Below are 11,729 nucleotides of genomic sequence, written 5' to 3'. Positions count from 1 at the left end.
GTATTGATTGAAGTACGGGGGGGGGGGAGGGGGGGGATGCACTGATTGTTAGTCGCGTGGGCGTGCTTATTGCTGTACATGTAGGGGTGGTATGGTGTACGGTTTGTCAATTTAGTCCAACCATATGTCGGTTTACAAACACACACCATATTTTCCCCCAACCATACACATTGTAACGCCACCAACACGTTATTTATAAAAACCTTATCTTCCTTTACAGAAACACGTGTACATATTTCCTACCAACAGGTGTGTGCGCCACCGAACCACAATTCCCCCCACACTAGTTTGCTAAACCAACACTACACTAGTAGTTGGTAAGCGAACGATACAAGTAGTTTGCACAGAAACATGGTTTTCCGCGCAGTGTGCAACCTTTGACCTATGTACGTGGCGCGTTAACGTAGCCTCGGGCGCATATGGCGGCCGCCGATTCCGAACCCCCCAACGGGCACCATGTTTCTGTACTGCAGGCGAAAAACCATGTTTCTGTGCAAACTACTTGTATCGTTCGCTTACCAACTACTAGTATAGTGTTGGTTTAGCAAACTAGTGTGGGGGGAATTGTGGCTCGGTGGCGCACGCACCTGTTGGTAGGAAATATGTACACGTGTTTCTGTAAAGGAAGATAAGGTTTTTATAAATAACGTGTTGGTGGCGTTACAATGTGGTGTGTGTTTGTAAACCGAAATATGGTTGGACTAAATTGACAAACCGTACACCATAGGGTGGGCACCTCTGGTATGAGGGAGCGACAGGAAAACTTTCCCGGAATCGAGGAAAAAGCTGCAATCGGTAATGACACAGGAGTGTGCCGGCACGCAAAAAGAAACGTTGCTGTGAATTTCATTACGATTTTCCATGTATATAGTCAGAAGTACGTGGTGATCCATTTATTTTTGGATTGACACTAGTTTGACAACGGCGGGTAAATACAGGAAGATTTTCACAACGGCGATGTTAAATTTGACAACGGCGGTGCGTCACTGTGCCTCTTATGTAGAAGAAACCCTGGGTAGGTAACTAGCTACATATGTCAAGCTAATAGCTGAGTTAGGTAACATAGGCAAATGGGTGGGTAGCTAACTAGCTACGCATATTAGATGCCATAGTTGAACGGGTGGGTAGCTAACTAGCTACATATGTTTAGCTGTGTTAGATGAAATAGATGAACGGGTGGGTAGCTAACTAACTATGTATGTTGAACTATGTTAGGTGACATAGGTGAACGGGTGGGTAGCTAACTGGCTATGTTAGATGACAATGACATAGGCGAACGGGTGGGTAGCTAACTGGCTATGTCTGTGTAGCTACGTTAGATGGCATAAGCGAACGGGTGGCTAGCTAACTAGCTGCGTATATCTACTCTAGTGAAAAAACAACACTAGTGACATAGTGACTTGAAAACATCAGCACATCTTTAATAAGGCCAAAACAAAATATATGTGTGGTTACCGTTTCATGCCGAAAAAAAATAGGGTAGGTAGGTAGGGAAAACATTTTATTTTATTGAAACATTTTATTTACGAACCATGTCCGAAGGATGTGCGTTGTGCCTTTTGAAGCAGGAACTGTCCAATTCATATTTTTTTATTTTTTTTTAAATTTTTTTTAATTTATTTTTTTACTTTAAAGAAAATTGACAATAAAATGTTTAGGGTTGCTGGGAATAAATAGGGTCGGTCGGGAAACGGTAACCACACCTATATTTTGTTTTGGCCTAACAGAAAACACGAAAAAGATTAAACTAAACTGCGTGCTAGACATCCAGCTGCTGATGTATAATGTACATATCCGCTTTTCAATATATATGTGGATAACAGTGTAATCATGAAGCAGACTGAATCAGAGCCTGATCTTACATTACCTCTCTGTCTCTCTCTCTCTCTCCGCAGCAAATGTACCAGGCAGCGGCGTTCAAGGTGCGAACGTTATCACGCGGGAAGGCACGCGACAAGCGCATGGACTTCGGATAACTTCTCCGGTCGGCGGCGACGCGACAACAACTAGGCAATTTCAACTATCTCAACTAAATACCGGCGAAACGACGTGCGTCCGACGTCCCGCCGCTCCTTGAAGCGAGGTGAGCGTAGCACGCCCCCTGGTGGCGGGCAGCACCACAGATGGCGTCCGGCTGTGCGGCCCGAGGCATGTGCGAACGGAGCGACGTCTCCGCCCGCAGGAGCGGCGACCTCTGGCGACACGAAGCATCACTACTGCCATCTAGTGCTGGGAGGAGCGGGACCGGACCCCTCGTCTGTCAGCATCATCATTGTGATCGGATTTTTATTGAATATTCGGGCGGAATATCGACAGCCCTAGTGTATATCGTAGATATATCTGGGTAAATTATCTAGTGCCGTCTATTATTATTATTATCATTATTATTTCTATTATAAAGTCTTGTTATATGATATTAAGAATGGGGATATTGTAGGGTTTACAATGTTTCCTCGTGGGTCGAACCGTACTTGGGATTGCGTTCATGATCAGGTGTGTGTAGAAAGTACAGCCTTACATTTCGCCATCGCAACCTTTGCCCGTAAACGCGTTTGTTTTGTCGTGCATCGCGATGCTCACTTGTTCCCTCTAGTGTTGGAATCACGGGAGCCAGATAAGTACGACGCAATGCTTCCCCGGTAACTGCCTGGCAACGCATCTCTATTGGATGGCTTCGAAATTATCTTCGCGCCTCGGCGAATCAGCGATCCGGACCCGCTCATCTCGCGAGCGCTCCCTGTCCACGGCGAGGTTTTTAAGTAATAGTGAATTGCTGTGAACGTGGAATTGTAGCGAATGTGAAAACACGAACGTGTCGGTGCGCGCGCCTTAAGCTGGGTTTACACTACCGACTTTGTGTTGGTGAATTGGCGAATTGGACCAACTTCCCAACTATACAACCGACATCGGCAGTGTAAACGCAAGAGTTGCGCGACAAACCACTCGACTGCAACTAGTTGGGAGATTAGAACATGCTCTATTTTTGTCAACTCGGAGTTGCCAAATTGCAAAATTGGTCCAATTCGCCAACATAAAGTCAGTAGTGTAAATCCAGCTTTAAGCACATACTCCTGCTCGCCTTTCGCGGGAGTAAACGACCGAGAGGCGATATAAATGTATATATATATATATATATACGTACGTAGATGTAGACACGCGTATGACTCGCGCGTGTCGCGTCCGGCCGGTTTTAGTATGTAGAATGTGAATTAGCCGCCGATGTGCGGCGTGGGGCAGCGCCGCCGGATTTTACTTCGGTAATATTTACGAGATCGTTCTCCGGGCGGCGACGACCGAGAGCATGAGCCGTGCCCCACCAGGGGGCGCCGGTATTTTTCTATCCCCGTAGGAAGAGTTTAGACATCTGTTGCATGGAACGGACGGCCGTTGCCTCCGTCCGTCCGAGCGATCGCGCGACCGGCGCTAGCTGATCTATCGTCTGTGATGCGGAGGTGCGATGTGCGACTTGCGTCGCGTCGAGAATCCCACGTATCGTTCTGCCCTTGTCGCGTCGTTACCGTGGCAACGTCGTGGATGACGGCGGCGGTGGCGGCGCGGACAAACGCGACCGATCGCTTTGCAGAGACCGTTACAAAATTTTACCCGATGCAGCTCGACTGAGGCAAATGCATAGCAACGTGGCTTCTAGATTCGCAAGGTACTGCCGTGTCCCCGCTGCCCCGCCCCGCCGCGGGCTCGCGTCCCACGCTGCCCCGCCCCGCCGCGGGCCCGCGTCCCCGAAATTGTCTTCATGCGACATTTGTTAAACTGCTTGTGTTACAAATCGGTTCTCTGACTGTCGATTCCGTGAGTCTCATCACACATGTAGCGTAGTTTTGACCGTAGACGGTGTGTGTGAGTTAGTGCTGTATGCGCGATAGAATCCCGTGTGTCCGGCAGTAGCAACAATGCATCCAACAAGAGAACTCGTCTTCCACATTACCCCCATTGATGCTACGCCTGGGGCTTGACGAGCAACGTACGTGGCGCCACCTTCTGCTCGCAATTTGCGAAGCATTCACAGAGCTTCGGCGAGCCCTGGCACAGGACTCTTAGGGTTTGGACGTTGTCATCTTGTTGGGTGATGTATTGTTTGTAATAGTATTATTAGACCGGGAGTGAACAAAAACACTATTTGTTTTCCTTCGCTCGTGAGTAGACTAATTGTGCGCACTGCCGCCATTCAGCAGTTGTGTATTTTATTCTGTTCTGGGTTGTAGAAGTGTAGAATGTGAATATATTTAAATAATTCTCATCACGACTGTGATGATGTCATCATCTACATTGAGCTGTTTGTTTGCATTTATACTTTCTGACGTTGCTTTCGTACAATCTCTGTTCGTCAGGTCCTCAGAGGACATTTTATTAGTGTTGAAAATAGCAATCCATTCCCAGTCCGGAACTGCTAACGTCGATTACTTTTTATGGATTTTACTAAAGGTGACAAATATAGTAGTTGAAATCGGGACAGGCGGGAGTTCCAGACTCGTTTCCAAAACTGGTTTAGCGTTCGCATTTACTGTCGACAGGGTACATGATACACAACACCAGCTAGCTGAACACAAACGTCTTCTTTATTAAGCCGCTAGCCGATCGAATTTGCAGACACTACGGAAAATTTCGACAAACCGCGTTAACCGTGCTAACTGCACGCAAACAGAACTCGCGAGAATCGCTCGCAGCGCGAACCGACGGAGCATCCATTACCTAACTAATACCAACATACGAATCCCTCGTCGTTGCCGTGCGAATCCGTCGGCCGAAGCGCGAGTGAACGCACACTCGATGGAAAATTAAACCTCCGCGCGCTCGGGGATCTCTCGCGCCGCCGCCACCGCCCGCTACAGCAGCAGGGTGGTGACCGCGATGGTGAGGGTCATCGCCATGGCGACGTCGTCCGCTACAGCAGCAGGGTGGCGACCGCGATGGTGAGGGTCATCGCCGTGGCGACGGCGGCTTCCGTGAAGCCGGGCGCGGCGTTGCAGAGGCTCTCTCTGCAGTCGCACGCCTTCTTGTACGTGCTCGTCGTCACCGATTTCTTGCAGACGATGTTGCTGGGGTCGTCGCCGTGGTCGGCGTCCGTCTCGAGGCCGCACTCCCTCCACGTGCGGTCAGCTCCATCTGGCTCCCCAACTACAGCTGCCGAGAGAGAGAGGGGCAGATATACAGAAAGAGAGAGAGGGAGAGAGAGAGAGACATAGAGAGAGAGAGAGAGAGAGAGAGAGAGAGAGAGAGAGAGAGAGAGAGAGAGAGAAGAGAGAGAGACAAGAAGAGAGAGAGAGAGAGAGAAAGAGAGAGAGAGACAGAGAAAGAAAGAGAGAGAAAGAGAGCGAGAGAGAGCGAGAGAGAAAGAGAGGGGGGGTGAGGTAAAAATCATGGAGAAGAGTATTGGATTTTGTTTTTGTTAGAATTTTGTTATTAGAAGCCGGAGGGAGTGGCAGCCGAGGTAGCATTATAGGTGGTATTATAGCAGAGGTAAAATTATAGACAGCATTAATAGCAGAGGTGGTATTATAGGTAGCATTATACTATAGGTAGCATTATACTATAGGTACCGTAGCATTATACTACAGGTAGCAATATAGGCAGCATTATACTATAGGTAGCATTATACTATAGGTAGCATTAAACTATAGGAAGCATTATACTATAGGTAGCATTATACTATAGGTAGCATTAAACTATAGGAAGCATTATACTATAGGTAGCATTAAACTATAGGTAGCAATATATAGGCAGCATTATAGGTAGCATAATGCTGCATTATATATAGTGAGGTAGCATTATAGACAGCAATATAGCAGAGGTAGCATTACAGGCAGCAATATAGTGAGGTAGCATTATAGCAAAGGTAGAAAGCGTGAGTAGGAATTGCTCAAAGTGCGCGCAGGCATGCTGGCAACGTGATAACGGTAGGTATGGGCCATACCTACCTTTATCACGTTGCCAGAATGCCTGCGTATGGGTGAACAACCGAAAGAATGCGACCCGTTAAACATTTCTCCGCGCTGCATAGATCTACGTACACACGGTCACTTGTCTGCAGAAGAGGGAATCATTGCTGCAGGTGACATCGTAGCCGTCCAACGGGCCGTCGATGCACGCGTCATCGACGGCGCTGTTACAGACGTAACAGTCGAGGGCCGAGCCTGAAACGAAAGGCAAAGATTACTGAGCGAGTGCGGGCAGTGAATGGACCAGCCGTCTGCGATCGAATGAGTGCCGATAGCAGATTAAACAGCCGTTATACCTTGCCGATTACTGACGCAGACAAGTCGTTTAGTATTGTCATTCACGTAGATTCATGTGACGGTCCTGTGACAATATGTAATGTAGTATCATCAATCAGTACATGTATACATGTAGTTGAATTACATGCCATAAAGATTTGTAATAATACATGTAATAATAAACTGTTACCGGTTCTTTAATTATGCTAACCTTTCATCTGCTGTGTCAGGCAGTGAATAAAAGTAATCACTTATTCCTTGCTCCCCTCTCGCGAGTGGTATCGCCCACGGCATCAGTTGTACGGTGAAAAGTTTGCCAGCCAAATGGCCGTATTTCAGCCGAACCTTTTTCATCCCCCAAACCACAAAATGTGAATTTACGCCTATAATATACGCGCACGCGTGCGTGCAACCATACCCGCGTGTGTGCGCCCGGTCGCGTGTGTGTATGTGTGACTGTAAAAACGCGTATTATAGCCGTATAATCATATTTTGTGCTTTGGGGGGTGAAAAAAGTTGAGACTGTAAACCGGCCATTTGCCTGGCTAACTTTTCACCGTGCTAACAAGGTCGTAGGCGATACCATTTCGGAGAGGGGGATCACTTATTCCCGAGAGAATGTAACCTGATCGTGATGGTTGATTCTATATGGTACATTATTACTGCAGTGCTATAGGTACTCACATGGTTCACACAAAAGTGTGACTTATTTTTTTCAAAGGCTTTTCAAGGACATTTCAATGAGGTTTTTTCAAGGACACTGTGACTTAGTAGTTTTAGCATTCTAGAGTAATCATATATACCCTAGATTCATATATATTTAGTAAAAATAGTTGTTTTACACTCTAATTCAATGAGAATAAATACACACAATTCCTACACACAAATTGACACAATTGTGTAGAAAAATATGAACACCGAGTAATAAATAAATTTAACATGTTTATCGAAGACTTGGAATAGGGTCAGTCAGATAACCAAGCAATGAAGAGCTGCTTTTTATTTCAAGTCAAAAATGTAAAATTCCAGGACATTAGACATAAAATAAAGACTTGGACCTATTTCAAGTGACTTTCAATGCCACAAGGAAAAATTCAGGACTTTCAAGGACAAAGGACAAAATTCATGGACTTTCAAGGGCTGTGGGTCCATGCCGCAGATTATTTCACCAATGATAAATAACCCAATTTTCCACAGGTAAAGTGTAACATTGTTTATTTCAACATAAATAATGAACACAAAGCAAAAACTCGCTCACCTCTAACATATCATACAAAAAGGATTCATCAACACAACTCTATGAAGGGCAACGACTATGAAGTGTAGAAAGTCATCCCTGCCTAAAGTTGTCATATTTTAAGAATAGCCTAACAAAGCACTCTTGCACGCACAGTGAATTTATCATCTGGAGAACTTCCATCATAAACCGATTGCCGCGAGTTGCAAGTCATTTCAGATGAAGGATACAAACTACCGTGTCAAACAGAGGATTACTTCTCTGATAGACATGCGGTCATCATCGTAAAACAAATAGCTACGACTCTCACAACTCTAGGAAGCCATGCGTAAAAGTTCTGACGTTATACCCGGGGCCTTACGACGTCGTAACTACTTTAGACATTTCTGACAACAGCTTCCCCCGTGGCTAACAATTTTCAGAGAAGTGTTCATCCCTTCATAACTTCAATGCCGATCGGTCTCAGCCCCCCCCCCCCCCCGAGCCGCTCGCGATCGCGTCCGGGCAACGCTGGCGCCACCTCAGTCCGGTATCTGGTAGATGTTCCTATCGCGCGTCACGTTGTCGTGGATGTCGTCGGCTGTCAGCTTGACGTCCGACGGCGGGATGAACGCGCCGGCGACGTACCGACCCTCGCTGTTGAGAAAGTTGAACGTCGAGCAGGCCTGCTCCGTCGGCAGCAGCTCGTAGCTGATGCGTGCGCGCCTCAGGCACACGAGAACCGCGGGGTCGACGCGCGACTGTAGCCCCGCGTCGCCGACGCCGATGACGAGAATGTCGAGCCGCGGCGCGAGCAGCGTGAACAGCGAGAGCGAGTCCGGCGTGATCTCGGTGTGGTCGCCGACGTTCCAGCTGAGCACCGAGCGAGCGAAGATCGCCATCGGCCCGATGACGCTAATGCCGTTGTTGAGGCGGAAGCCGGCGGCGCTGAACGTGTCGATCATGAGACCGTACTCGGCGCCCGTGTTCATGATCGTCACCGACGTGCGATTCAGCGGGTCCGTCTCGCCGCCGTCAAAAAACTGAGACGTGCACGGTCGCAGCGACGCTGTCCCCGTCGGTTGCCGTGGCGATGCGAGGAGCGCGGGGGAGAGGCGGCGGGGACGCACGAGGTTACAGGCGCACAGGGTGATTGGTCGCGCCGCTGCGCGTGCGAGTGTCAGCAACGACATTGTGGCGTTGATAGAATGAACTTGCCGGATGCAACGCGTCGCACAGGAACGGCTGGTCTTTGCTTACATAGCAATGACTGTAGTGTTCGTGACCTGAAAGTGAATGGTATTTCATGTAAGAAAAAGTTGTGCTTAAATAACATTTAATGTTTCATTACATGTGTGTATATATATATATACAGTTCATTATGTACAGTAAAACTCGCATAAGTTGTCATCGTCAAACTCGTCAATTCGCATAAGTCGTCATGAAAGTCAAAGCCCCGATTTTGTCTCATAGTAAATCCATTGGAATAGCCCCGCCTAAGTCATCATTTATAAGCCGTCATTATGTGCAGGTCGTCACCCTCAGACAGGTCCCATGTAATACAAACAACAGTAATTTCCCATCTGTAAGTCGTCATCAGAAATGCTGATGGCGCAGTGTACGGGTCTAGGAGATGTGCGAGCTGGCTGTCGCAGATATGCGCATATTCGACCTATGCAGGAGTCTGTGTGACTCCCTGAAAATTCTGCTATACTAACTAGTTCATTCCAGAGCACGGCCTCGCGGAATTGCCCTATTTTTTCAGCAAGTGTTCCAAGAAAATTTGGCAGACGTGCACCACAAATGTCCTGCAATGTCCAAACGTGTAATAAACAGCGGGTGTTACAGATAGCCAGTGTGTGCCGCGCTTGCCGCTAGTGCGTACGATGTATGTGCGTTATGGCCAGCAGCGGTGTCGATTGATGTACGGACCCGATTGTTTCCTGTCTGCTATGTATGTGGTGTGAAGTGATGTCATGTACATGTTTATGACGTTGCTAGTCTAGAAGACATGACCCAGGCCATCCTTAAAAAATTCTATGTTTGCTGTCCCCCGACCCATGATTTTTTTAGTAGGTAGGTAGGTAGGTAGGTCAATTTTTTTTGTGTGAGGCATAATAGTTATTTTAAGTCTGTTCTCATGTTTGCCACACATGCTTTGTGTTTCAGTCTTAACTATGAAAAATGTAAAAAAATAAAATAAAATATGGAACTCAAAATGTAAAAAAAAACTTTTGGGTCGCGGCTATTTTCGTGGGTCGGTCGGAGGACAGCAAACATATGATTTTTTAAGAATGGCCCCATTGTGTATTCTATTGTAGACATGAAGTATTGTGGGACACGTCTTCTAGACTAGGGCCGTTTATGACACAGGCACTTGGACCGTTTCAATAATAAAATGATGGTTAATATAATAATAATAAATACAACTTGTCAGTACTACTACAGTACCAGCAATAGTCTTAATGTTTGATTTGACCTAATAACTTCACTTCAACACCGTTAAATACACCGATGCAACACATAGCCCGCACGCCATTGTGCATGCACAACTACACAGTAGGTTAGAGAAGGTAAGAAAGCGTTTACACAGAAATTCCAGACCGCTCCACTCTTGTCGATGCACTAGAGACGAAATAAACCTCCAACCGCCATGATATTGGCATCTGTGTGTAGCTGAATGATCACTTGTTCGAAATATACGTCTTGCAACATGGTACCACAGATTTTACCAAGACAATTGATATGAAGAAATCCTGCTCAAATTTGCCGCAAAATTTCCATGAAGCCGCATGCTTGTAAACCGACAGAGTACATGAGCCCAATGGCGGCGCATTGCATTCTGCGGAGCAAAGATTGCCAGGAGAATTGCCTCCCAGGAATGCAATGCCGCCGGGCCATTGCTCATTGTACTTGTCGCCGGTTTACAATCGCGTTCATGGGAACCACGATTGCGGGCAAATTTGAGGCAGATTTCTCTATATAATTCTGGGTAAAAGTCTGTGCGTACACATGTTGCGAAGACGTAATATTTCGAACAAGTGATCATTTCAGCTCCACACAGATGCAATATCATGGCGGTTGGAGTTTGAATTTCGATCTCTAGTGCATCGACAAGAAGCTGGAGCGGTACTGGAAATTTCCTGTTGTAAACGCTTTACTTACCTGCTCTAACCTACTGTGTAGCTTGTGCATGCACAATGGCGTGGCGGGCTATGTGGTTGCATCGGTGTATTTAACGGTGTTGACGTGAAGTTATTAGCGTCAAATCAAACATTAAGACTATTGCTGGTACTGTAGTAGCTACTGCCAAGTTGTATTATTATTATTATATCTAAGCCATCATTTTATTATTGAAACGGTCCAAGTGCCTGTGGTTTATGACTGCGTAGCGGCGACAGGCGTCTAGGAGGGGAGCCCTACGTATAAGTCGACAAAATGACGACTTACGCGTATGGCCGGCCTTAATTTCGTGAAGTCGGCCACAAATATGCTGGTCCCAAAAGTGTAGACTTATGAGAGTTTTACTGTATCATTACCATGTAAAATAATGTAATGTCTAATAAGATTAATGTCAATGAACTGAAACAGAGAATGATGATTCTAGTCTACGGTTACACAGCAAAAATTGGCCAAAATCCTATTTTGACCACCCAGGCTTTAAAAACCCTAACCTAACCCTACACCCTAACACTAACCAAACTCACGGAACATGGGTGTGTAAACACTACTTTGACCCAAAATTCTACGCATTGTCGTGTTCTCATTTTACTTTTAGGAAAAGAGAAACCTAACGAGTAATTAGGCCTAGCGATAAATAAGTCCGGTCAACACCCCGCATATTGTTTAATAACATTTAAATTCAACTTACCAAAGTTAGCATGAGAACAACTCCACAAGTTATCAAAATCCAGGAAATACTGTTGCGTTACGCGTGCAACGCTTCATCGTACAGTAGCGCCATCTATCGACGCTGGGGAAAAGTATTCATTATTGCGGTAAAACTCGTGTTGCTCCTTTCCCGTTGTTGAATGTGAAGCGATATAGTTTTAACAACAGGATACATTCAATTCCAGGGTTACTATGCCTAGTATATAGACATATCACTATCAATAGCACAGCAGAAATTTAGGCCTAAGTAATACTAATAGTACCTACTAGTACAATAAAAAATTAAATTTATAATTACCAACATTGACATTCGATACATCATAATTTTTACATCATTCAATGGTCACATTAAAAATGCATCAAACGATGGACAAACTACGTTACGATAGCAA

General features: G+C 46.1%; 1 protein-coding gene across 1 annotated transcript; it reads right to left on the bottom strand.

The window, feature by feature from the left end:
• Positions 1-7,426: 7,426 nt before the first annotated feature.
• Positions 7,427-11,385, bottom strand: LOC106811478 (NADH dehydrogenase [ubiquinone] 1 alpha subcomplex assembly factor 3-like). Its single transcript, XM_014815115.1, has 2 exons — positions 11,318-11,385; positions 7,427-8,732 (listed from the first exon to the last, which is right to left on the bottom strand). Exon 2 carries the CDS (start codon positions 8,637-8,639, stop codon positions 7,989-7,991), a length of 651 nt encoding a protein of 216 aa, XP_014670601.1. The 5' UTR covers positions 8,640-8,732; positions 11,318-11,385; the 3' UTR covers positions 7,427-7,988.
• Positions 11,386-11,729: the final 344 nt, after the last annotated feature.

The sequence above is a fragment of the Priapulus caudatus genome, unplaced genomic scaffold (genome assembly GCF_000485595.1).
Source record: "Priapulus caudatus unplaced genomic scaffold, Priapulus_caudatus-5.0.1 Scaffold543, whole genome shotgun sequence".
In the NCBI taxonomy this organism is placed as follows: Eukaryota; Metazoa; Priapulida; class Priapulimorpha; order Priapulimorphida; family Priapulidae; genus Priapulus; species Priapulus caudatus.
The sequence above is the reverse complement of the archived record's forward strand: the minus strand, read 5'-3'. Positions and strand labels throughout refer to the sequence as shown.

What these genes read in the sequence shown, in the direction of transcription:
- LOC106811478 (XM_014815115.1), bottom strand. Translation starts at nt 8,639, where the DNA reads ATGTCGTTGCTGACACTCGCACGCGCAGCGGCGCGACCAATCACCCTG.